This window comes from Lepidothrix coronata, unplaced genomic scaffold, assembly GCF_001604755.1.
Source record: "Lepidothrix coronata isolate B3197 unplaced genomic scaffold, Lepidothrix_coronata-1.0 Scaffold3, whole genome shotgun sequence".
NCBI lineage: Eukaryota > Metazoa > Chordata > Aves > Passeriformes > Pipridae > Lepidothrix > Lepidothrix coronata.
The window spans coordinates 784,733-812,096 of record NW_016690183.1 but is presented as its reverse complement, the minus strand read 5'-3'; the positions used below and the strand labels follow the sequence as shown (position 1 = coordinate 812,096).

General features: G+C 39.0%; 1 protein-coding gene across 4 annotated transcripts in view; it reads right to left on the bottom strand.

The window, feature by feature from the left end:
* ATP9B (ATPase phospholipid transporting 9B (putative)) overlaps positions 1–23,759 on the bottom strand; it is a 158,868-nt gene extending 135,109 nt beyond the window's left edge. For all 4 annotated transcript variants that reach the window (XM_017822238.1, XM_017822254.1, XM_017822247.1 and 1 more), the window contains exons 1-2: positions 23,648–23,759; positions 7,875–8,048 (exon numbers count right to left, since the gene is read on the bottom strand). In XM_017822238.1, coding sequence (XP_017677727.1) covers positions 7,875–8,048; positions 23,648–23,742 — 269 coding nt within the window. In that variant the 5' untranslated portion in view covers positions 23,743–23,759. The remainder of the gene's footprint in view (positions 1–7,874; positions 8,049–23,647) is intronic.
* Between the last annotated feature and the right edge of the window lie 3,605 nt (positions 23,760–27,364).

Here is a 27,364-nt window from a genome sequence, read left to right as displayed (position 1 = left end):
GCTGTACACTGTATGTACTTGGTTTACCATGCCATATGTTAAAGGAGAATTCGTTAACACAGTGGGGAGGTGCCTCAGTCATGCTGGGAGTCTGTTTTAGGCAAGGGAATCAGGAAGACTGAGCAGACAGGCCTTCCATGAGCACCTACTGCAGCTGTAGAACAGACTGAACTGGTCACAGCAGATTTCAGCTACATCAGTCAATGAAGTTGAAGTGACAATTTCTAGTGAGGTTTTTGAATACAATGGCAATATTTCTGATGCAGGAAAAAGAAGGCAACCATTAGGAAACTTCTATAAATTGTATTCAAGCCAACAGAAAGAATTTTGCTGAGAACAAGTGGGAAAAATTGCAATCCAAACACCTCAGCACTGTTTCCTAGATTAATTCTGTATAGTCAACCTATTTACATGTATTTCTACACACCTGAAAGAAAACAGAAGCCATAATCAACACTGACATCTCAAATGGAACTACTTTCACTCTGAGAAGCAGTAATGCATGTGGTTCATGTCATCTCTTGACTCCTGATGGCTTTGAGCACCCTGACCTAGTGAAAATTGTCCCTGCTCTTGGCTGGGGAGGTTGGACTAGATGATCTTTAAAGGTCCTTTTCAACGAAAATCATTCTATGAATCTATGTTCCTAATAAAATTTAACTCTCAAGACATTTATCATAAAGAAAGTTAAGTAACATATTCTTGGAACTGATAGAGCTGGAAAAATCATAACTGAAGAGTATAAAACCAAAGTAATTTCAGTGAAGGTACACAAAGCTTTATTCAGAACTTACTGGGTAATTTACTACTGAATATTTCATTTTTCAGACAACAAGAAAACTAGAACAGACAGGGGTACATGCAAAGAGGAGATCAGAATTTGATGCTGTCTTGACAGATGACAAAAACTATCTGGAAGTGATAGAACACAGTTAAACAGGGACAAGCACAACAGTTCATTTACAAGGAAATAATCAACTACAGATATACAGAACTGGGAAATAGTAGGTAGCAGCTCAAAAGAGAAGGACTCAGTTATTGCATGAGAATGAAATACATGTGCAAAAAAGGGCATGTATCTGTTCAGCATGGACAGACATACTTTTAGCAAGTCATGAATATATTCCTTTCTCTCAATCCACTGCTAGCATGATCTCAGCTAGCTTACAATACCATCCTGAATACCAGATTTCAACAAACAGGCCTATTGGTAAAACAGAGACCACACAGAAGAGCAAGAAAACAATTACAGGTCTAGAAAGCAGGCCAGGCTGACTACTAGATACACCAAAAGAAACAGAGCTGTTCACAGAAGGCTGAGTGTGGACCTAATATAGTTTCAAGTACGTAAGAACCAGCTGCAAAGAGAAGAGGGACAATTATTCTCTAGGTCTGCCATTATTAAGTAATGACAGACTTCAACTGTGGCAAATCAATAAGCAGGGCAGTCATAACATGGACACATACTGAGTAAACTCTTAATGACAAGGGTGGAGGAAACACTCTGAGAGGCTGGAATTGCTACTACTGAGAACAGATCTGGTAAGATCAGATGTTAAGTGATAGGTATAATTCATCCTGTGCAGGCAAGGAATCAACTGGATAACCTCTTAAGGTCCTTTCCTAGTCTGTTTATTCACAATTATAGAATCATGGCACACACAGCTATCGCAGGGAAGGCAGGCTGATAGTTAGCTGACATTGCCACAATCCCAATTCATATGTTCTTGTCTGTAGTCTACGTTATCCCATGCTTATTACAAACTAATTTTGCCAAAGAATGGAATTCAAAAGTTGTAGGTTCTTTCTAAAGAGAATCAGAAGTTATGCAATAATAAAAGCATTCAAAGCAACAATCATTTTGTTACGGAAATGCCACTACATCAATACTCACAAGCTGACATTTAAAACACTTCAATTTTAAATGCTGGATTCGTAAGATTTCCTCCCTGAAACTTCCACTATGGGATAGACATCAATTTGGTTTCATCCTACATAAACATGCATTTCATTTTGTTACAAATAGGAGCCCATTCATCAACTTTTCCCAAATCACTTTACAACAGCAACAAAGAATTACTTAATCACAAAAATTCTAACAGTGTTCGCTCAACATTCAAAATTCAGCCCAGTTATTTAGTAACACACAAATCAGAAAAATCAAGTTATCTTGACCATTACTTAAATTTGTCTTTAAAGCAAAATGAACTGCAGTCTCTATGTCATGGATCCACAACCAGTTTACTGGCTGTGAACCTACACTTCTGCTGCCAAAATGGCCTTCCCCCATAACAAAGGTGTGGATTCTTGCTCCTTCCCTTATGCTGGCACAAATACTCACACAAATGCATGGGAAAACCAGGCCAGCAAATTGATCCAGCTGTAAACTAATGCAGAATAAAAGGGGACTATTTTCACTTAGATCCATTGGTGGTCTTTAAAAAACTGTAACAGTAGTTGAAACAATGCAGGTTATGTACTCACAGCAGAAGGTGGAACGATTCCACTCAGTGCCAACTTGGATTTACACTTGATAAAACTGCTCATGGCATTAAAGCTTTAAACTTTTTAGTTTCCAGGGCAAGGGTGTGGAGACACGAAAGAGATAGATTAGACGTATATTAAAAAAACGTAACAAGGAAAATAGTTTTTTCCTGAGGAAAGTGAATAAGCAAGACAGCTTCTATCTACAATCCCATAGACAGAAATTCCCTGACAGCCTTTGAAATGATGAATTGTTTAAATCAGTTTTTGAATTTAAACTGTAAACAGACTTTACATTTGATTAGGCACAGTGCCTTTTGTAGAATCATTTCCTCAGATATTGCTAAAATTAAACATTCAACTAAAGTGGCATAATTATACTGTTGTCCTTGACATGGAATCTCCCCTTCTTGAAACTACCTTTTTTACTACAGATCAAGAGATGCCATAATGACCACTAGTTTAGCAAATGCCAAAAAGTACAGACACAAGAGTGATGCCTGACTGGGAAACAACTGAGATACCTTTGATAAAAGGGATTTGACTGACACAGAGCTAACAACACTCAAGTTCTCAGATGCGAGACAACTGCAGATGATGAAAATATTACAGGTCATGCCCAAATCAGTATTTTCATGGTTCATCTGAGCTTTACTACCTTAAAAGTAAAAATCAGTTAGATTCTGCCACTTACAGTCTTAGCAGTAATTACTGCTATTTTACAGGAAGAATCAGAGGTGGTCATGCTCACCTCAGAAATCCTAATCCGTTTACTTCAATTCAGACTTTTAACAACAATGAAGTCTACCCAATATTTTTAAAACTCAAGATTATCAACTTCCAACAAATACCTAATCTGTTCTTGAATTAACATTCCCCAATACAGAAAATATTTTTGTGCAAGGGTATAGACCCTTTAATGGGCTTTTGTACCCAGTACATTTATATGATAAATCAGAGTAGCATTCTCTGAGCTTCAAATGGCCTAAAACCATAATGTAAGATGTCACACAGTCAAGACACACTTCAGATTTTACCGAACTCTTTTGTAAAGCCACATCTTACACTAAGGATCCAGCAATTAAAAAGAAAAATATATAAATCACATCCTTGTTTACTGATTTAAGTTTGTATTTCAAATGCCCTTGACCAGAAAATTCAACATATGCAAAGAAAGCTTTTACCTTAAGTCAGGTATAAGCTGTGTTGTCTATATCAATACAACAGATTGCATATATGAAAAATATAGTAATTTATAAAAGAACTTCAAGGTACCTCTATTAAATGGCTTTTTACTAACCTGCTTCCTAATGTACTTTTTTTAATTTGAAGGAACAATAAGCAGTCTTCATATTAGTAACCAACGCCACATTTAAATTAAAAAACAAACAAGCAAAAAACCAGCCAAGAAAACCCAAACAAACCCCAAAACCAAAAACCCCACCAACAAACCAAAAGCTGGAGTAATTGTTAAATAAGAACCCTTAACTTTTTCATAAATAGAGCATATCTCTCGAAGTCAAAAGCTAAAGTAAAAGTCTCAACTGACTCTGCAGCTCTAATAATAAAGGTTTTTTTTATTTTCTCTTTTCATTACTTTTATCCTACAAGCTTAACTGCCAGTGTCTTTCACAAAACAGCACTTTCATCAGAATGGGAAGATAATATAAAAGCTCTATATTGTCTGCAAGGGTCAGCTTTTCCTTATTAGGTTTTAAGTAGCAGAAACTAGTTCTGCAAAGAAAACATACTGTAATTATTGTACTCAACAGGTAGCTTCAGTAATCAGGCCAAAAGCAACACAGTGGTCATGTCATTCTTAAAAGATCAGCATTTTCCCATGCTTCTGCATAACAAATGCGTTGCAGATTAATTGAAAGCGTACAGGCCATCTTAGAGCCCAAATTAATCCCAGCATTTGATATCCCCTTCACTTCATATGGAAATGCCATTCAATGGCACCATTTTCATAGGGACAAAGTGTTTTTTGATAACAAGTGGAATGTAAATCTCATGAGAAAGAAATCAATCCAGCCCAAAGAACTCCAGAGTATTGATCTATGTGCATTATAATTTCACAAGCTTGAAGAGAATTTGTAAGTTAAAGGGGAAATGATTACAACCACAAAACAGCTGCTATATCACAAAGTTTTCTTTTAACTGTGCTATGAAAGCAAGAAATAAGCTGTTTCTGAAGTTAAAAGTTATATTGGTTGAATTAAGTCTCCAGTTTGTTCAAAATCAAAGACAACATTTCATTATGATTTTTTTCTTCCAAATGTAAAAACTGTTTAAAGAGCTGCAGATTTGCAAATAAAATTCACACCATACAGTTCTGATCAACAAGTCTATTGTCTAAACAGAAGTTAAAAGCTGGATAAAGGATTTTTACAAAATCATTTCTCCAGTACAGTGAACTTTGTCAAACCTTCCATATTTGCTACTGCAAAACTGGTGAAACTTTTTCAATTAAGCAGTAACAGTTTGCGATGTAGCAACAAAATCTATACAACATAAAACTCTAAAGCTGCAAAGAGATGGAAAACTTCCTCTCACAAAAATGAGATTAAACCTAACAATGCAAGACAGACAAAACCCCCTAGTGGGTATGGGGGTTTTTATTTGTTTGTAACAAGTAAAGTGATTTTTGAACACAAACACAAGACTTTTCACTGAGAACCCAAAAGAAATCAGGGGCCCCCTGAGCTCAGCTCCAGACAAATGCCTAGTCTTTCTGTCATCTTTCTGTCACAGCTTTGAAAAATTTACAATTTAGTTTAAAGCACAAAAAGAAATTCTGTATGGGGAGGTTGAGATTTCAACCTCACTCAGACTCAGGTATGAGATACTGATTTCCATAAAAACAGGGTAAAATTTTAAATTCTGTTTAACTGAATGGGTCTCAGAATCTTACATTACACTTAGAAGAATGCAATTTGTCTTCTGGAAATAAATTTCAGTTGTTTATATAAAATGTATACACTAACAAACATGCATATTGTTTTCTCAGACGTTTTTCTCCATTTCAAGTGTGAAGGCATCAACACACGATTCTATCCCAAATCAATACTTTACACCCCATAAAAACACTGCAACTCATTCTACACTTTATGTAAGTGTATATAACTGCACAGTTATATAATACAGTACCCTCCAGGCTTCCTGCATGATCTTTTCCATGATCCTAGGTAAACTTTAGGCATTTCAAAAATTCAAGTATTCTGTGGGCCCCAGCAAAAATTCATAACGTTTTATTATAATGAGAAACCATCAAAAAGAATAACTTACACTGACTGTACCTCCCTGACTTTTGTCAATAACAAAGCTTCAACAGTGCTCTCAGCTCAGATGAAACCTCCCTATAACCATAATGGGTATTTACATAATCACTCAGAGGCACTCACCCAAGATGAGGTTTTTATCCAGCCTGACTGGACCAGTAGTTAAGATACCATGGGATGACTTTCCTTCCAGGTAATTTTCCCCATCTCATCTAAACAGGTTATCTACACCTTTCCTGTGAGCATACCCTCTGCCTGTTAATACCCTACTGAAATGTCAAGCTTCTGCTAGGATCTGGTGGTCATTTTTTCATTATTTTTCCCACGAAAAATGAAAATTATCTACTATAATATTCCATTGTAGAAAACTAATGTGATTAAAACACCTCTAGGTATAAGTACAAGACCAAATGGATTCTATGTCCATATTCAGTCAAGGAACTCAACAAAGCAGAAGTCAGACTCTTCTCTAATGCCTTTTCCTTAGTGAAGGCTTTTCTTTTACACACCTACATTAGCATTAAAATATGTGTAAGATGTAGCAAAAAAATTAATCCAATTTCCTTTCTCTTTTCATTCTCAAAAATCCATCACAAACATGGCTCAAGTATTTTAACAAATAAGTTCGGAAGTTTCTAGGCTTGAGTTCCACTGAAAGTTGAGATGTACTTATCAATTTTAAAAAGCAAGAAGGATCACGAAATTTTACAATCCTCAGGATTAATAACACTTTCTTGTGACAGTCTCTTACAATTGTTAATTAGTTCCAACATAAACTCATCCTGCAATTGTTTATCTCTATCCAAAAAGAGTAAATCCTCTGTCAGAGTAACTGTCAGGGTGCAGTTTTCACTGGTCCACCTGTCTTCATGAAACTTACGGAATGTAATCACAGTAACTAATAATCACTAATACTTACAGAACTGAACTCACACAAAATATATTATTTGGAAGGTATTTCAACTTTAAGACACATCCAAAAGATTAAAAGCCTCTTTAAATACTTACAATTTTTTTCTAAAAACTACAAGCTAGTTCCATAACAGAAACATTGCTTCCAAAATCCATTTGCATATACGAGCATTGCTTTTGTAAACATTGCTCGTCTCCTTCCTTTTACTTTCCAAACACTTATTCCCTTTGATAAAATGAATAATTCATGAGGTTTTGTTAAATTATTATATAAAAAAGAAATCAACGCAGATTATATTTTTTTAAAGCTGTAGAACGTAATTATTTCAAAAAACTGAAGGTGTATAAACAGAGCTTTGTTTAGGTAAAACAACGGTATCAGGCCTCTTGAAGTGCCATGAAAACCACCTGTGAAGACTTCTATCTAAATTAATTCTAAAATCATCTGCCAAAAAAAGCATTCATCATTTAAATTCACTGAAAATACTTCACTCACTGTACTTGACTGATTCTCAGACTTTATCATTCAGGATTAAAGAAAAAAGAAGATTTTTAATCATCCTAATAGCAATTTCTATATTCAGAAATTTTGCTAACAATTCATTAGAAAATTACTACTCCAAGGCAACTGCATACAGCAGAGTATAACACAGAAAGTTTCTACATAAGAACCAAATCACAAGAGCTAATCTCAGTTGTAATTCACTCCAAGACCACCAGTTATACTTTAACCTTTTAAGATGAAGAGTTAGCTAATCATTAGTTAATGAAAGTACTTCTTCCTTTCAGCAACATCAATAAAATTTATATATTGTCAACTTAACACACTAATGTCCTCAAAAGTAAAAGATTTAACCCCTCTGCCCTGATGTGGTTTTGAGTAGAAGTGAGAACCAGGTTTAAATGCCAGATTATGGACCTCATATTAATACAAGTTTAGTTCATGATCTCTCTTAGAAGCCTTTTCCTTGCAAGTCAGCAAAGCAGAAAGGAGAAGCATGCAGCAACAGCTCTTCAGAGATTTTTCTACGAACAGCTGGCAATGTCCTAGTAGGGAAAATGCAGGCAAATAAATCAAAAGGTTCATGACAAGCAAATTATTATGTGTTCTGTACTCTGCACACATCGCAAAATACAAAGTTACTACTTATTTAATTTGTTTAATATCCCAATAAAAAGTGCTAGTATGCAACAAACCTAGTGCAAAGGAACTTCCAGCCGCCACAGATAAACCATTCTAAGCCTCTTCTTCTCTGAGAAATTCTGGCTCTTGGTAGAGTATGGTAATCACTCTCATCATTTTCAAAGCCTTCTTCTGACATCATTAGTGGCATTTCATCCAAATGAGAGGACTCATCTTCCACTTGGTACCTGGCAAAATTAAATAAAAGCACTAAATAAATAGCCAATACATCACTTTTTATTATTGGGAATCTCCTAAAGTAACAGGTTAATTTTTGCCATAGAGAATTTTATTAGGGAGATATTTTCATCTAAACATCTCATGAATTTGTGCTAACATATTAGCAAGAAATTCTGATTTGAATTAAAATTGTGTAATACAGCAAAAAGGCCTGCAACTAATCATTGTCAATCATAGTATAAATCATTCCAGGAAAATTCTTGTTTCTTATATAATCTGTGCATACAAAGTTGCAGCTTCCTATTTTCCAAAGGATTCTTCACAAGATTTTGTTATACATAGTGTACTTTGCAAAGCTTATAGCAGACAGAAGTGACTGAGTTTTCATGGAAGTACAGACTTTATATTTCCACCAGGATTCTTTAACGTGCTTTTCTGATGTCTGTTCCTGTGTGCACAGGCCCTCAAGTCTCACTTTCCACACAACACATCAGTATCTTAGTTTTAATTACTAAAACATTATAGTTACTTTTATAATTCTACACACAAACATTCGGTGAGTCAAAACAGATTTGCCTGTGGGACCCATGGAAACAACATTAAGCTAACAACGGTCCTTTCCTCTCCAGAAACCATTATCTACTCTAATTTTACATTTCTGGAATGCTTTTTATGCTAAGACAAAACACTGGAATACTCAACAAGAAAATTCCCCTCAGTGAATGTAAATTGACTAACTTACTCATTTCATACTTCTATACCTTTGTGAGGATGATTGAAAGAAGCAGCACTATTACTCAGAATTAGTACGTTTGATTTTTATGAAGCTGTATTGTAAAGTCATTTCTTACAAGGTAAATCCTGGGACTGTCCCATTTTCCCCATGGCAATGTAAAAACAATCTATATAAAAACAGTAATTAACAAAACCAAAAATTCATTCCCTTTATGCAGTGAACAGCTGGAGTGCATGAAGCCTTGGCTAGGGATGGATGAGGAGGCAACAGAGGGCTTCTGTGTGTGGATTAAAGAGAGGACAGGTAAAGGCAACATTTTAGTAGGTGTCTGCTAGAGACCACCTGCATAGGAAGAACAAGCACATGAGGCCCTTTGCAGGCAGAAAGGAGCAGCTTTACATTCTCAGGCACTGGTCTTCATGGGGAACTTTCACCACTCTGGTATCTGCTGGAGGAACAATGCATAGGTAATCCTGGAGGGTCCTGCAGTGCTTTGACAACTTCCTCCCCTAATTACTCAGGAGGGGCAACGAGAAGAGCTGCCCTGCTGAACCTCATACTCCACAAGCAAGGATGGGCTCACTGGGGATGTGAAGGCCAAGCACAACCTTGAGTGCAGTGACCATGAGACGGTTGAGTCCAAGACCTTCAGAGCAGGGACGAGGGTGGCAAACAAGCTCATAACTCTGGAAATCAGAACAGATCTGGCCTTTCCAAAAACTGCTTGAAAGAGTCCCATGGAATAAGGAAAAGGAAGAGGGGCCCAAAAAAGGTGGTTAGTATTCAAGGATCAGCTCCTCCAAAAGGAGGACAAAACTGGACAAACTGTCAAAACGCGGACACAAAAACGAAGTGCACAGAAGGTAGAAATAAGGACAGGTAACCTGGGAGGAACAATGTGGTGGGGGAAAAAAACAGTTTTCCCCCAGTTATAAAATGGTAACCCCCCAGGGGGCGGTTACCCTTGGGGTTGAGCCAATGAGCACTTTTGCAAAATATAAACATATCACACTCAGACCAGAAAAGAAGGTTAGTTGTAGTTGGAGAGGTGGCCATGTTGTGAAGGCCACGAGGAGAAGGGGCAGGAGCCCCACTGGGGGCTGGGCTACAGGGACTTGGAACAGTGTTAGACTGGGCTAAGTATCTGTAGCTGAGAAGCTGGGAGGCTTTTTCTCTACTGTGAGCAGCAGACGGAGCAGCAGCAGAACAGTACTGACCGGAGAACAGTGGCAAAGAGCCAGAGAAGATGAGAAGCAGCAAACAGGCATTGTAGTCAAGGAAGGAAGACACAGAGATCTCTAATGGAGAGAGAGAGAGCAGAACTAAGCCCTACAGAGACAGAGTTTGGGTAAGAACTGAAAACCAAAACCCCCAAACTCCTTTTGAAATCCCTCCTAAGTGGAGGAGATGGACTCCTACTGGATGGAAGTCCTAAAATGCAGCATGCGCTGCAGAGAGAGCAGCTGAGAAGCTCAGGCATCCTGGAGCTGGACCAGGATGGCCAGAATGGAATGCAGAGGAGGGCCTCGCCCTCGCTGTTGCTGCTAAGCTAGCAGCCTGAGATCAGAGCACAGGAGCTCTGCAAGGGAGTTTGAATCCCCTGAGGACAGGGACTGTCATGAAGACTTCTGCACTTCGTGATATGATGTGGTGAAGTGACCTTTGTCCCAGTGAACACAGCCCATGGAAGAGAAAGACCCTCGCTTGGAGTCCAAGGGCTGAGGGGGGCTTGGAGACCCCCCTCGTGTATAATGATAAAAGATCCAGCCACAGCTGCTGCATGGAGGAAGAGAGACTGCTGCCCTAGAGAGACTGCTGCCCTAGAGAGACTGCTGCTCTGAAAGTGGAAAGGATCTCTTCCTTCTTCCCTCCTGGACTTTTATTTGGAGGGAAAAGAGATTTGATCCATTGTAAATACTGCTTTATCATAGAAAAGATAGTTATGATTGTATATGATGTATTATAATATTTATTTGTACAGTCATTGTAATATAATCCCTTCCCCCCCATACTGAGTCTCGTGTTTTTGTCTGGAAAACCCATCTCACACTGGGATGAGATGTGGGAGGGGGGCTTGGACTCGGGAATTGAATTTTTGGGGCTCTCAAACCATTACAAATACAAAAACATTATCCAAGCTTCCAGAGAAAAAGCTAGGAAAGCTACAGCCAAATGCAATTGAATCTGGCCAGAGATGTTAAAGACAAGTTTGAAAGTACACAGGTGACAAAAGGAGACTAGGGAGAATATGGGCTCATTGCTGAATGAGATGGGGATGTAGTTACACAGGACACGGAAGAGGCTGAGGCACTGGGTTCTTCTTTGCCTCAGCTTTGACTAGCAAGACTGGCTTTCAGGAGACCCAGGTCTCAGAGAACAGGAGGAAGGCCTAAAGCAAGGAAGATGAGAGTGAGGGAACATTTAAGCAAATGGAATATATATTTATGTATATATATATATATAAATATAAAAAAGTCTATGGGTCCTGATGGAATGCACTCACAAGTACTGAGGCACCTGTCAGCTGTCATGGCAAGGCCACTTTCAATAATCTTTGATGAATCATGGCAACTGAGAGAAGTGACTGAAGATTGAAAGAAAGCAAATGACACTCTTCAAGTGCAAGAAGGAGGACCCAGGGAACCTGTTCAGACCCATTCATCTCACCACAACCCCTGAGAAGGTGAAAGAGCAGATCATTCTGGAAACCTTTTGCACAAAGGACAACAAAATCAGGAGTAGTCAGCATGGCTTCACCGACGGGAAGTCATACTTGACCAGCTTGATAAACTTCTAAGATGAAATAACTGGCCTGGTAGGTGAGGGGAGAGCAGTGGATAGTGTCTGCTTGGACTTCAGTAAGGTCTTTGACACTGTCTCCTATAAAATTCTCATAGACAAACTGCTGCTGTAGTAGTTGGATGGGCAGACACTGAGGTGGACTGAATTTTGTCTGAATGGCCAGGTCCAGAGGGTGGTGATCAGTGGCACAAAGCCTAGTTGGAGGTCAGTAAACTAGGTCAGTGTACCCCAGAGGTCCATAGAGGGTCCAGTCCTGTTTAACATCTTGATTAATGACGTGGGTGATGGGGTAAAGCGTACCCTCAGCAAGTTTGCAGATGACACGAAAACCGAAGGGAGTGACGATAGGCCAGATGAGCATGCTGCCATCCAGCACAAACTTGACAGGCTGGAGAAACAGCTTGATAGGAACCTCAGGAAGCTCAGCAAGAATTGCAAATTCCTTCACCTGAACAACCCCACACACCACTATATGCTGGGGGCTACTACAGGAAAGGAACTTGGCAGAAAAGGACCTGGGGATCCTGGTGAACACCAAGTTGAACATAAGCCAGCAATGTACCCTTGCTGCAAAGAAAGCTACTGGTATGCTGGACTGTGTTAGGCACAGTGTTGCCAGCACATCAAGGAAGAAGATCCTTCCCTTCTGCTCAGCACTGGTAAGGCCATGCTTGGGCTCCTCAGTGCAAGAGAGACATGGACATACTGAATAGAGTCCAATGAAGGGCCATGATGATAATGAAGGGACTGCAGCATCTCTCCTAGAAGGAAAGGATAAAAGAGTGGGACTGCTCAGCCTGGAAAAGACAAGGCATAGGCAGGATCTTATTGATTTCTATGAACAAACACCTGAAGGGAGGTTGCAAAGGTGACTGAGCAAGGCTGTCTTCAGTGGTGACCAGAGGCAATGGGCACAAACTGAAACACAGGAAGTGCCATCGGAACATCATTAAACACTTTTCTAACAGGAGGATAAGTGAGCACCGGCAAGCGCTATCCAGGGACACTGTGGCATCTCCATCTTTTGAGATGTTTAAAACTCTCTGGATGTGATCCTGGGCAACAACGTCTAGGTGGCCTTGCTTGAGCAGGGGGGAGTTCTGCTAACAGAGAACAGCACCCTGAGCAGTATTCTGTTCAAAGTCTTGATAGACATACCAAGCATTTTAAAAAGAAAGTAATATTACAAACACCGTGACTGATCACGAAAAGGCATCATCACTGGGTTTGCATTTTTTCAACTCACTATACATTTAATACAAAAATCTAAAACCATTTCCTTTTCCCCTAGATTTTCTGTGTTGAGCCCTATTGTATAGAGAAATATATATTAAAGCAGATATTAACTTTTTTGAATGGCAGGAAAGGGACGGAGAGATTGAATTGTAATTAATAGATTTCTATTGAAAAAGTACACCACATACTTTACACTGGCTATATAATAAATTGGTATTAACATAGTTAAGAAGGAAGCTCTAATAAGGAAGGGGAAAAAACCCCCCAACCCACTACTGATTAACAAATCATTAGCTCCCTCTTTTCTTTGGCAGATTTTTGCACCTTCTCGGAATAACACAGTATGGTACATCATTAAGGGATGTTAACAATGTGTTCAGACCAGATTAGAAAACAGTGCATAACTAGGAATAATAATAATAAATAAACACCTCCCACCCCAGCTGCAAGTCAATTGAGTATTGGAACCTTAAACACATTAGACTTTGTGACAAGAAATCTTCATCTGTTGCAGAAGATGCAAAAGCACAACCAGACTGCAGAAAACATGACCAAAGTTTCAAACTAATCAAGTTGTGTAAATGCTAATAGTTACAAGTTCCCAGAAAGTTCATTATGTCAAAATAGGGCATGAGAAATGCTTTCAGAATTATTACTACCAGTACCTACTTAAAAAAAAAAAGATTAAAAAAAAAATGAAAAACTTGATCTTCACAATGTTGTTTGCAAAAAGCTGCATCTGATGTTGGTTTACTACGACAATCTAGCAATATATTTTCCCTTACTATTATTATCAACGGTCATTATAAAAAAACAATAGAAAAAATTCTCTTCACAAAACACAGATGTTATTATAGGTTAACGTGCATATTATACTACATTATATGGATTACTCTCAGACTAGATTAACAGTAGGTAATAAAACCACTGCTTAGAAAAAAACTTAAGACCTTACTTTATGCTAAAACTTCCAGTAGGACAGGCCTGCGTTTAAACAGACTCCTGTTCAATGCTTTTATAATCTCTCCTAGTTATATTTGCAAATTACATTATCACAGTTTTGAGAGAGCTTTCTGTTGCATTGTGTTTTGCTCTTGGACATCCAATTAATGGTGTATTTGTAACACCATCCAGTGAAATCACAGTCTGCTAGCTGTACTGGAATGTACAGCAAGATACCACAAAGTAACAGATGCCTTTTTCTTACATACAAAGTTAACCAGTGTGTGTTTGGAAAATAATATTCTTTATATACAAAGGTAACAAAGCAAACATGGTTAAATGGCTCTTGAAGGAACATGTTAATGCAAGGGAATCATGGGAGAGACTTGACTGGGAAACACATTCACAGATGCACATAATATTTAAATCTACTTTGTAAATGTGATAATATTTGCAGAGTACACTGATGTCCTAATCATAATTTCCTTAAGGTTTGTTTGCCATTATATTAAAAACAAGTTTTTTCCACAATCGGTATCTAGGTTTGCACTCTTAAATACGGAGCTTCACCAAGTAGTGAAGATAATGAGCATAAGCACCATCGCGTTTGGTAATCCTGACTTCAAAATACCGCTTCTCAAGTGGCAAGCAATTTATTCTGTTTCAAAAGCAATTTTGCTATTGTGTTAGAAAATTGTACTTCAGTATTTAAAAACAGTAAGATAATGAATAATGGATTTTTCATAACTAGGATGAGGACAAAAATCTTTGTGTCTTTGTTACCTAGTATTTTTCTGCACTTAATTGCTTGAAGTGCTGATTTTCTCTGAGTGACAAATCAATTAAGTATAATCCTAGAAACCTGTATTAAAATAGGGAAGCACTGAAAGCAACATGAATAAAGAAGCTAGAGTGAAGACATCAAAACTCTCAGCATGACTGCTACTAAATCAGGTATGATGAAAATATCTTGAAAAAAGAATGGTTTCCTAAGGAAAAATGAACATTAATATTAAACAACTTTCAACAAAATCTGACTGTTATTAGGAATATCATTTAACAGATTTAACTGAAAGGAAACCATGTACAATAAATACTTTTAAGTGAAATTTTGACATAAATATCTGCTGTGAAAATGATGCCTCAAGTCACGTGTGTTTGCATCATTCCACTTTGATGGCTGTTTGCCAGAGTAGATGTGACTGCAGAGTTCCATAGGTACCATAACTGCTAATGGAAACCATTTTAATTCATTTAATTCTAATTTGGCTACTTATTTATATCCATAATAATTTCTGTATTTTCTGCCAGCTTTCCATTACTCTAAAAGAGCAATGTTCAAGGGTGCAGCATGAAGGTGCAAAGCACAGGGCAAATGTGACTGCACACTTTTCTGGTTTTACTCACCTGACAAATGCAGAAGCAGCATCTATGACGATGTTTTTTATCTGCCTGCTTAAAAGACTGAGATAGGAATATAAGCACTGTGTCAGATACTGCATAAATACTGCTTCCTTGCCTCCTATCACTTGTGCTATCCACCACAATTCACAAGAAGGAAAAACAAAGCTCATGTCTTAAAGCAGTATTTCTCAAAGCTAGGGAGGGAGGAAAAATGCAAGTGTGGCCATGAGTCTACACAGGAATTGGACAAAGGAGATGGCCCTGGGATGCAGAGTAGCATGGAAGAGAGGCAGCAGTGGAAGAAGTTCTATCTGAGTAGAAAATCTGAAAAAAGACCAGTTCCTGGCAGGTGAGCTACCCCCATCCACTGCTGTGACCATGTCCCATCACATCAAGTGCTGGTAATCTGGCTGAGTGACTGGCAGCCACAGGGCTCCCTTTGCTTCTGGTCATGAGCAGAAGAAAGACACAGAGTTAGCTGCACAATCTGTCTCATTCATATCCTGCTCCATCTCCAGTAATGACAGGTATATATATACAAAAACTTAGAAGACAAACTACCAAATCAGCAACTCCTGTAGGTTGCCTGTATCACTGACAAAACTGCTCAGATCACATCCTATAACAAAATAAAAATTCCCAGGAAACTGCAGCAGTAAAAATTTTATTAAGAAAGGAACATTCATCCATAACCATGTTTATAAGTATACAATGTATTTTTATATTCTTGCTCTTCTTATTCAAATAACCAGTGTCTCCATAAAACAGATTGCTTTGCTAGAACCTACCCAAGAAAAAAATCAAATTACAAATACTTATTTTCCTCAAATATTCTTCTGCATTTCTAAAAATTAGGAATTACAATTTTGCTCTAATTTGAAACACCTCACACAGCAGTAAATTCTAGTAAACTACAAAGTAATCATGCTGTTCCTAGATTACAACAGAATTTGAAAGTGGAAAAATCTTCTATGGCTAAGTGTGTGAAATTTAAAGAATTTCCTTTAAACGCTTCCTACAAAACACAGAAAAGCTATTCAGAAGTTTTTAAAATTGATTAGAGTTTGACACTATTTGTCCCAATTCAGCTTTAGCTGAGCCTCTAATGTAAGTGCACCCCTAATCAGCATTACTTGGGTAGTCTCTGAATGCAAGTCCTGGCCTAAAAAAAATACACAGTCATACACAAAATAATCCTATTGCAAATTTATATGCACTATCAGGGACAGGTGTGTCAGAGATGTCTACACAGAAGACAACAGTAAACACAGTATTCCAGCAGTTATTACCAAAAAAAAAAAAAAAAGCAAAATACGTTTGGACAGCTTTTAAGAAAGCTGAATATTTGTGGAGCTGAACATTTATACCCAGTTTCAATAGATAATTTTGCTTTTGTGTCCTTGCATAACAGAATCTTTAAAAATCTAGTACAACACTTTCATCATAGTCCATGTTTATCCATCCAAGATACAAGGAAAAAGTACTTCTACTGTATGCAGGCAAGTTTATTACTGACTGTGTCACTGAGATGAATATGACCAAATTCTGCAATAAGACCAAATAAATTGTCACCCCTCCATATCCTAAGTGATACAGAGATATAGTCTGGAAAATCATAAGGCAGCATTTGTGAACTACTACCACCACTAAAAAAAAAAATAAAAAGAAAAGCTGGCATCTTCTAATATGAAGAACTAAAGGAAAAACCCTAATATCTGTTGAGATAAAGGTCTAAAAGCAGAACACAAAGTTATTACCAAGGCAGCTCCCTTTCATCAGGAGCTTCTCAAAAATTGCTTAAAAGAGATACTACAGGTTCCACCAGACACCTATAAACCCCAAATACTCTGAATGCTATTTTCTTCTCTCTCCCCTACGTCACACTTTATTTACCAGAACAATATACAGAAGAAGCAAACAGAAGATCTGTGTAACAAAGCCTTCATGAAAAAAGGCACCTTTCTTTACTCCTCTTTGCTTACCTTACAAATCACTATGCATATCCTAACACAAGATCTTTTTCAACCCATGACAAGATGAGTGAGTCTCTGTATTTAACAAATAGGAATCAGAAATACCTAAATACACAGCAGGACCTGAGGAAACATCATCTACATTCACTAGAACCCTATTTTTAATTAGTAGGGTATGTCATTGATTAGAACAACGGGGCCATTTTATCACTGTCACTGGGTATTGTTATTGACATTGTAGCCCAATCAATTGTTTTCTCTCCCTGTTCTTAGCAATCCAAATGCCTGTCCAAGCAATACAAATCACTGTATTTAGATACTATATATACAAAACAGGAAGGCATGCAAAAATAATAGCTTAAACATGACCAACCTTAGAAATACATTACAAAGTTTATTTTATGGCACGTGCAGTCACGTGTACTCATTGCAAACAACAGCATCATCTGCAATAGTAATTTGAAGTTCTCAAACTTTTTTTTTTTCCCAATGATTAAAACATTTCAGATCAGGATAATGACTGTAAGAATAACCATGCTAAAAATTATGACTGTAAACCTATTTTGGTGTGAAAGAGTATTACTAGTGAAGAGAAAACTATAAGGACAACTTTTTCCAAATATACATTTCTAAGTAATGTTAAGTCAAAGAACTGCAATTAAAAATTACTTTTTTACTAAAATCACTTAAAGTTCCTACATCACCAAAATTTGTGTCTGCAGACTAAGTATTACAAACTACTTCTCAGGTATGACACCAATGAAAGTGTCATCGTTTGTAAAAATACCTAACAGTTGCTAAAATGAGCAGCTCTATATGCATGTAATAAATGGCTTCCTGCATCATTATATCATTATATTATTCAATTTTGCTCTGAAAAGCAAAAGCCACAGCAACTAACAATAACTATGCACACTGCAGAAAAAGCTCTGAAAACATTAACATATGGCAAGACTATTTTTCAAAACTTATACATCATACTACTTTCATCTTTGTTCCAGGCAAAAATCTCAGAACCTATCCTAAATCAGGTGTCAGTCCCAACAAGTAGTATTAACCTGTGGATAAAGTCTTTGGCAAAGAAAGCAACACACAGTTCAGGAATGTCAAATTGCCGACAATGGGCATAAAATGTGCATTGAGAAGAAAGTTAGAAAAAATTTAAAAAAATCACTGTTAACTTCTTGCTCTAAAAACTAGTAGTACTTTATAACTTGAGTCTTGAAAACATAGACTCAGTCACTGTTATACAAATACAGCATCCCAAGTATGAAGTTGCCACACAAACAACCCTGCTGGAAGAATCAGAATTAAGAGATGGCATCTCAGACTAAGCCTAAAAGTCACTCGGTGACACAGTTCCAAACAGTGGTGAATCTCTGTCCAAAATCACAACCCAGGAAAGGCTAATGAAAAAGGGCAGTATATCCTGCAAGACAATTACAGCAATTTTGACTATTTTTTTAAATGAAATCAAGTTTCACTTTGCAAAAGAGAGAAACACTTTGAATTTCAGGTGAAGTCTGTAAAAAATAGAGGAGCAAGAGTTCTCCTGAAAAAAGAACAGGACATTAATGATTAACCTGTAACAATGGCTTAGCAGCACAGACAACTCTCCTAACTATTATTCTAATGAGATCTCTTTATACCACATTTGAACCTTTCCTCCTTAAGCTACAATAAAAGATGGAGGTGTATTCAAGTGAACATTTGAATATAGCAGCATAATGTACAGCTGTGTGTTTTAATGTGTTGTCGTTTCCAATGCACTTCAACACCTATATATTAGCAGCTGTAGCCTAAAACACCAGGAATACCGTATTGTTCAGAGTTCATGACATTTCTACCAGATATCAACTGAACCTGCAACATTTGCAATTTTTGTATGACAGTATAAACCAATACATCTCACTCTGAGTCACTACCTCCAATAAAGAAGATTTCTGTCCTACAGAGAGTGTGTTAGACTGATCTGTAATGGTGTGCCCACTTAGGTGCCACTCCTGTATGTATGTCACGGAGGAAAACCAACGCAGCAAGACAAGGGCTCTGATTTAAACAAAGCACCACAGGAATGAGGATGATGTTAGCAGCTTTGTCCACAAGCAAGTGCAGGTGTGCCAGTACACATACAGACAATTAACAAGCAGTACCCACTCCCCCTCATTCCCACAGCTGCTCAATTGTCAGGAGCTTCTGTGACCACATCCAGAGCAGCAGGATGGATAGCGCTAACAATGCTATTTCTATCAAAAAAACCTAACAGACATTTACAGTTTATGTTCCTGGACTAAACAAGTTATTGCTTCTGGTCAAACAACAGATGTTTGAAGAAATTACTGTCACTTTGCAACAGCAGTTTTAAAACACAGATGTTCAAAAGTAAATTTGGTTCTATCTTCAGAATGCTTTATCACAGAAGCTATATTAAAATTCAAATTAATGTCAATATTGTCAGTCATTCAGCTTCATCCATCATTTTCAAGCTAATTTTCAGGATGAAATATGTAGGATCATTTCATTAACAGGTGTGGGGGGGAGAAGAGGAAATTGAAACCTGTAAAACTCTGCACAGATATTGTAACAACTTTTGCTCTAAATATTCAGAAGTACCCAGGGAAAGAGACTAGCAACATTTCAGAAAACCAAAGAAATACCAAGTATCACTGCATATAACCCACTCAATGGGTAAACTCCTCTGATACATATAAATGTCTGGGATTTTTAACAATTATGGACATTTTGCCAGGCTTTTCGGACCCACAGTTAGAATAAAGTAAGTTATGAGCTTTCTGTGAACACCATTCTACAAGAGATGTTAGGTTCTATCAACTCTGATTGCTACATGGTCTCACCAAATAATATTTTCAGTTACTTGGTCTTAATTATTACACAAGAAATATCAAAAACCTGGCATATCACTTGCCACTGGCATATGAAGAATAACATCTACACTATGAAAATCACATTGTAGTTGAGAACTAGAACACATACTCCTAACAAAACTGAAAGTAGGTTGCAGGAATCAAAGTATTTTAAAGCTCATGTCAGGCTATGTCAGAAACTAAACCCACAGAATTACTGCACATGCATTGAGTGTTACCTGTTGACATTTGTATGTCTCTTTTTTGGTGGTTTACTGTGAAACTGAGCCAAATACCCTGAAAATCATAACCACAAGGACCACACAATTGCTGGGAACAGCTTTCATTTAAAACATTTTAAAAGCATTAGAACAGTATTATGACATTAAATCATCATATTTTCTATGTACTACAAAAACTGGTTTAACATTTTTAAGTATCAGGGAAGCATGTGAATTCTCATCAAACTTCAAGCTTTGCAGACTTCCATTCCGTTTTGTCTGGAATAGATTTCATTTTTTCTATTATACATACTTCACATGAAATAAGCTACAATTCACCAGTTGTTAAGCAATAAGTATCCTGTATTTACCTGGACAAAAGACACATTATCCTATTATTTTGTTCTTTTTTCCCTCTTGTGTAATTTTCTTACTCACTAATGACATAACAGAGTAAGAATTCAAAAATAACAGTATAGTCAGTTGCCTTAAACCAGAGTTGCTCTATCAGTGAGCAAACTGCAGAGACAAGAAACAGCAGTCGATCTGTTCCATAACTTGCCCTACCACAACCACTAATACATGTAGTTGTGTCATTCATAAATACACTACTGTAGCCCACACCGTGAATAATCCTGCAAGTTTTCCTTCCAGGGACTGGGTGTTCTTCATGACATCACCTTTGCGAATACCTGAAGTGCAACTACATTTATGTCACATAGGAGACAGCTGGCAAGACATGATTTTCTGGTACCAGCTCAAGTCCCAACACCAGGCCAAATGCATGTATACACTGTCAGCAGCAAATGTAGAACACCTGAACAAACCAGGTATTTTGCTTGTAGATAAATGAGGGCTGTCTACTGCTTAACTCCTTATCAGCTTCAAAATTCCAGCAGGCTTCTTGTTTTCCTTCCATCCAGCTCACGTGACAACACAGGCACAGGACAGTTAACTTCCTTCCTGTATTTAGCAGTTGATTACTCTGGGGCTGATGATGACAAATACAAGTCTAACATACGAGAACAAGCATTTTAAGTCTCACTGCACATTTAAGGTGATCCTGGATTAAACCTGAGATACCAACTATACTATATTTTAATTGGTGTTTGTTTCTAGACATCTTCAGAGATATGCATTATGCCTTTTTAGGCAAAATCGTCAGGCATACATGCACACGATAACTTTTTGCATATCAGAGACCTCAGTGACTTCAACACTCTTATAAGTAACTGCAACATCAGGACCTTTGCTGGAGTTTCCACATGAATGTAAGGCTCCTTCAGAGTCTGTGCTGAAGATAAAGATTAGAAAAGCAGGATGAATGATTCATAAAGACATAGAAGCTGTAGTTCAATTACAAGCTTAGAGTCATAAGACCTAGAAGTTGTAATTTGACTATCTGCACTGCCATATTTCCCTTCTGACTCTACACAAGATAGCTGTGGTAGAATCTACACAAGCATTTCCATGTTTTTGTTACAGGGAACACCTTCCAAAGTACACAACGGGTGGTCTCACAAATCCAGGGCAAGGTATTCTTGAAGGAGAATGAGCAACCTACTCAACTCACATTAAGAAAAACATGAACAATTGAAGCAAGTGAAGAGGTTGGTAAATGTATTCTAACTCTCAGAGCTCAGAAGAGCAATTCACTAATCAAGTGATCAAAAATAAAGAAACACAATAAATGAGCCTGTCAATTTTTAAAAGTTTTTTGAACCTACAAGAAGTTGAACAAAAGTAATGAAAATCATAGATAATCATTGGTATGGAGGATCAGTAAGTTAAATACAAATCACCTGCACTTGAGAAACACAGATGATGAAAGACCATAACTCTGAAGATGTAATCTAAACTGGACAAAATGTAATCCGCAGTCTTTGGAGGGTGATGTTGATCAAACAAGATAGAGGGGAAGATACAGAATTGGTAGTTCCTTGCTAGATCATACAGCTTGCCAAATCTGCTTATAAAGCCGTGATTGAACAGGTTATATAAAGAAATGCAACCACTGCTTGCAAACATACCTTCAATGAACCTCTGTATCTTTATGACTTATGGACTCAACCCGTCCCATCCACAGAATTTTTCAAGTCACCAAAACAGTCCTGGTTAATCTACAACACCTTTGATGCTCTGGATCGAGGCTTTGCCTAGCCAGTCCTACCCTTTATTCCTGAGCACAACACCTACTGAGAAACAAATTTCAGCAAGCACTTTCCCTGCTTCAATTCTCTAAGGTATGGGGATAACGATGATAATGCTGCCCTACCTCAAAACAGAGGACAAACCTACTAGAAATTGTTGGACATTCAAGTATTAGTGAGATGGGTAAGGCTCCTACTAGGGCGGACTGTCCTACAAGCTTGTGAATGTTCATTAAAAAAAATCTTTTTTTATCTAGTTTAAGAAACAAGACAAGGTAATTTAAGCCTAACCTATTCTGCACAGTTTTAAGCTACATTTTTTTTAGTTATTCTATTCTGACAAAGAAGTAAATACATTTTATTAATTATGAAACAGATTTATTTGGACTAGAACAACAGCACCAACTATTCTGTTTTAGCAAGTCCATTTACTTCAGATCCTACAACTGCTCCCTCCAGTCCTTGTATCCACAGCCAGCGCCCTAGGAAAACCAAGAGAAGAGGAAAAAAAACTCAAAACAGTAACTATAATTATATCCTCTACCATAAGAGTGCTATCTAATGGAGATACCAAGATTATGGACCAAAGTTTCTCCTTCCTCACAACAACAGTGTACCTAGAAATTGTTCAGAATAATGGGAAGCAAAGAAACGTTCAATCTCTGCCTGAAAACTTAATTTGATGATAGACCTGTAAACCAGCTCCTTCAAATTGCTTAAGCACCAACAGAGTGTATTTCAAGCAATCCGAAGTTATTTTAACTCCCACATCCAAGAATGGTTCCCGCAACCCAACAACCAGCCCGCACCGTATTTACTAAGGACGCCCAAATTCGCGCCCCTCCCCCCCCATCCCCCGCCGCGAGCATCCCGCCCCTAAGTGAACTCCTGGCGAGGGACCCGAGTCGCGGGGAGTTCAGGCGGCGGGGCCGGGGGAGCCAAGGCCGCACGGGGAGCGGCCCTGCGCATCCTCCCGCCGCCACCGCTGCCTGTCCCGGCCCCGCGCCCGCCGCCGGGACACGGGAACCGCGGGCCGGGAGGGGCGGCCAGCGCCGGGGGGAAGCCTGCGGGAGCCAGGGGCTGCCGGCACCCCCGTCCCCGTCTGCAGCGGCGCCGCCGCCCCTGCGCGCCCTCCCCGCGGAGCGGGCGGGCGGTGCCGGAGCCCTGCAGGGCAGCGGGGCTGGGCGAGGGGCGCGCACCGCCCCGCCCGCCGCCGGGGACGGGGGAAGGGGAAGGGAAAGGGGGGGGGAAGGAGTGGCCGCGGCGGCGCTGCCCGTACCTGCTGTGGCGCTGCGCGGCGGCGGCGCTGCTGTAATAGGCCGCCCTGCGCTGGGCGCTGCGCGGCACCGGGCGCAGCGGGATCTGGTCCGCCATCTTGGGGGCGCCCCCCCCGCCGCCCGGGGGGCGCCGCCCGCCCCGTGACGTCACGGCCGGCGCCGGTGACGTCAGGGGGCGGGGTCCCGGGTTAAACAAGGGGGCGGTGGGGTCGGGGCTGGAGCGGGGGTGTCGGCTGGGGGCCGGTTTGCTGCAATGTCTGCGAGTACAGCGGGGGAGCCAAGAGGGCAGGGTCTGGCTCTTCTCGGTGGCGCCAAGCAATATGACAAGAGGCAATGGGCAGAAAGTGATGCACAGGAAGTTCCACCTGAGCATGAGGAAGAATTTCTTTACTTTGTGAGTGACCGAGCACTGGAACAGGTTGCCCAGAGAGGTTGTGGAATCTCCGTCTCTGGAGATACTCAAGAACCGTCTGGTTGCAATCCTGTGCCATATGCTCTGGGATGACCCTGCTGGAGCAGGGAGATTGGACCAGATGACCCACTGTTTTCCCTTCCAACCTGCCCCGTTCTGTGATTCTGTGATTTTTCAGCTTCTGAAGTCCCAGACGGGTGAGCTGCAAAGAGGATGAGCCAGGGGCTGTGTGGGTGCCACCTATGGGCCTGGCAGTTCATGTGGGTGCCCTGAGTTCAGAGCTTAAACAGGAATTCCAGGAGACAAATCCTGCCCTGGTTCTCCTCAGCTCGCCTACTCTTGTATAAGCTGATGTAGGGTCAGCTCCCCTTCCACCTCTTGGAAGGCGAGGGCCAGCTGTCATCTGTGCTGGATGTCAGTGAACACTGATGGGAGCCCCAAGAACAAAAAAAAGCACTGTGAATTGATGATGATGGTTTCCTGCCATTGAACCAGATGAGTATTGCCACTTGTAAATGGACATTCTGTGTATCAGGGAAAATGAACCAAGTCTATAGGATCTCACAGGGGAAAGATCAATACACAAATCACCACCAGAAAAAACTGCTTTGGAAGATAGAAGTTTTCATTGACCTACTGTAGGATGTTATCCTTCGGTATTTCTCTGAAATCAGATGGTATGCGGAGCAAAAGGCCTAATACCATCACAGATATGAAAGACTTTCCACAAAAGGAAAAAAAAGGAAAATATATTTCTTTGTCAATGCCCATAGCTAAATGAAGTTGCTCTTATGACCCAGACACTTAATATAGAAGTGTTGCTTTACCTTAGGATGTACTTTCTACCTTAGAATAAGGCACCCCAGTTTGCAGAGTACAGTGAAGAATGCTCCCATCTGCTGGAGTGAAGGTTATGGAGCACTGGCAGTGCTTGCCAAGTGCAAATTTCTAAGCAGTGTTTTGACTTTAAGCATATTATGTGTTACTGAACTAACCGACAGACACAAAACACTTGAAACTGAACCAGGAGAGTGGGAACAACAGTCACACAGGAGGCACAAAGCTTATATAAAAGGCAAAAATCTCTCAGCTGAGCATGGGGCAAGACTTTGCTGGGTATTCGAAGTGTTGCGCTCGGAAATGCCAAAAAGGGGACAGATATTTATTTAACTTTGTAGCTGTGATAATCCTGATAATATTGATGGCGGTACAACAGTAGACTTATAGAATTGTAATTTAGAGTGGAAGGGATGTCCAGATGTCACCTAGACCAAGCCCCTGCTCCAAGAGATGGAGTTTGATACCAGGTTGCTCAGGGCCATGTGCAGTGGAGTATTGAACACTTCCAAGGACAGCACAGTGTTTCCACAACTTCTGTGGGCTACCTGTTGCAGTGTTTATCTTGTGATAAACAAATTGCTAATAATTAGTCAGAATTTCCCATGTTCCAACCTGGGAAACATGAGATCAGCCATAATTATGCATCTCTGAGAAAAGTCCACGCTCCATCTGCTCTGTATTGTCCCATTACTGACTTATATTCAGCCACGAAGTTTCCTCTTAACCTTTTCTACTCCAAGCTGTGCAGGCTGAGCTCTCAACCAGTCCTTATATATCATGTTCTCCAGCCTCCTGACCATCTTAATCACTCTTGTGTAGACTCACTTCAGAATAACAGTGATGAGAAGACCAAAACTGGACAGGTATATATAGGGGGGAAGAGTCACTTCCCTCTTGTACCTGCTGGCTACACGTTTATTAATACTGCACATCTCACAACTTTAGAATTCTAAACTTTCATATTAACAACTATATATTCAGAATCCTCATGTTGCTAATGAAGTGGCTGCAGGTCACTGGGACCAAGAGAATTTGTTTCCAGTTTACTATTTGATTCAAGCCCCACAGCAGAGCAGTTTTTGAACTAAACAGAAAGCACTTAATTCACAAGTTAGCAGCCCAAGATCAATCTTCTTGTCTGTGCAGAACTTTGGTTCTGGTTATTTGGTTATATTTCTGATTACTTAATGGATTATTTGGCCTGTAACTATCTTTAATGTTAGTCAGTTATGTGTATGTGTTTGTAGATTCTGTATGTATAGATAAATACATGATCTAGCATATATAATGAAAAGTTTATTATTGTCAGATTTGTAAGGGCCCCAGCATGAGACAATCATTAGGAACCATAAATGCCTCTAGAGTCTCGATTTCTTACTGTCTCGTGTATTCTGTAAGCATTATTTTATTTATGACTACTTTAAGGTTTTAAGAGAAAAATACTTCACTGTTACCTGTGTGCAGAGAGGCTTTAATTAGAAAGCCCTCTAAGAAGAGGAAAATGAGTTTTTTTAGAAAATCAATGGCCAAGAGAGGGACAAAATGGAATATTTATCATTTTAAATGTATGCAGTTTTGATTACTTCAAATATATGTTTAAAAATTGCGGTTAAGACAGTTGCCGAAAATCTGTCATGACTTCATTTTGGTCACTCTAATTGCCTTTTTGCATCAGGATTTTCATAAAATGGTAAAAGCTCTTAAGAGCGGGAATTTTGATTGTGTAACATCTTTTGTCATTCATTTCTAGATTGTAGTCCTGTTTCATGGTTTGTAAAGAAAATCCTTACATTTATATAGAAGTTTTTTAATGCAAAATTGAGACCTTGGCATATGATATGTAGGGACTTTTCAAGATGCCGCTAGAAAATGTGCCTGCATTTTGAAAATAATATTTCCATTTCTATTTAAAAATACCAAAAGGTTACAGAATAAACTTGTTCTTGATTCAGATTTTGCTATTCAGGCATTTCAGGCAGATGTAATTTTGCTTTGTGAAAAAAGCTTTTCATTTCAGGAATTAATTTCAATATTAAGTCCTGGTTAGGTAACATTTGTCACTTAAATATCATGATAACATACATTTATAATGAGTAAATATAACCCCACTCTAAAATAAAATTTCTATGTCATCCTTTCCATGCTTCTTTTTTGCATCTTTTTGCATTTATAACAGGTGGCAGAGATCCAGAACCTATGATTTATGGATCTTGTGAACTCTTGGTTTGAGTAGGAATGAGCTGGCATGGAAACTATTTTACATTTGTTGCATGTGTCTGCTACAGGTGCAGAACCTATCTGTTGCTAGTTCTGCTTGATATCCCCAGAGGGCATTTTATAATAATTTATACTTTCGTTACCATTCTACTTCTGCTGTAAATGTTCAAGGTTAAATGCTCCTTCCCTCCTAATCCTGTTTATGCATCCAGTCTGGGCTAGGGTAAGGGCGGGAAATAAAAGACAGTCT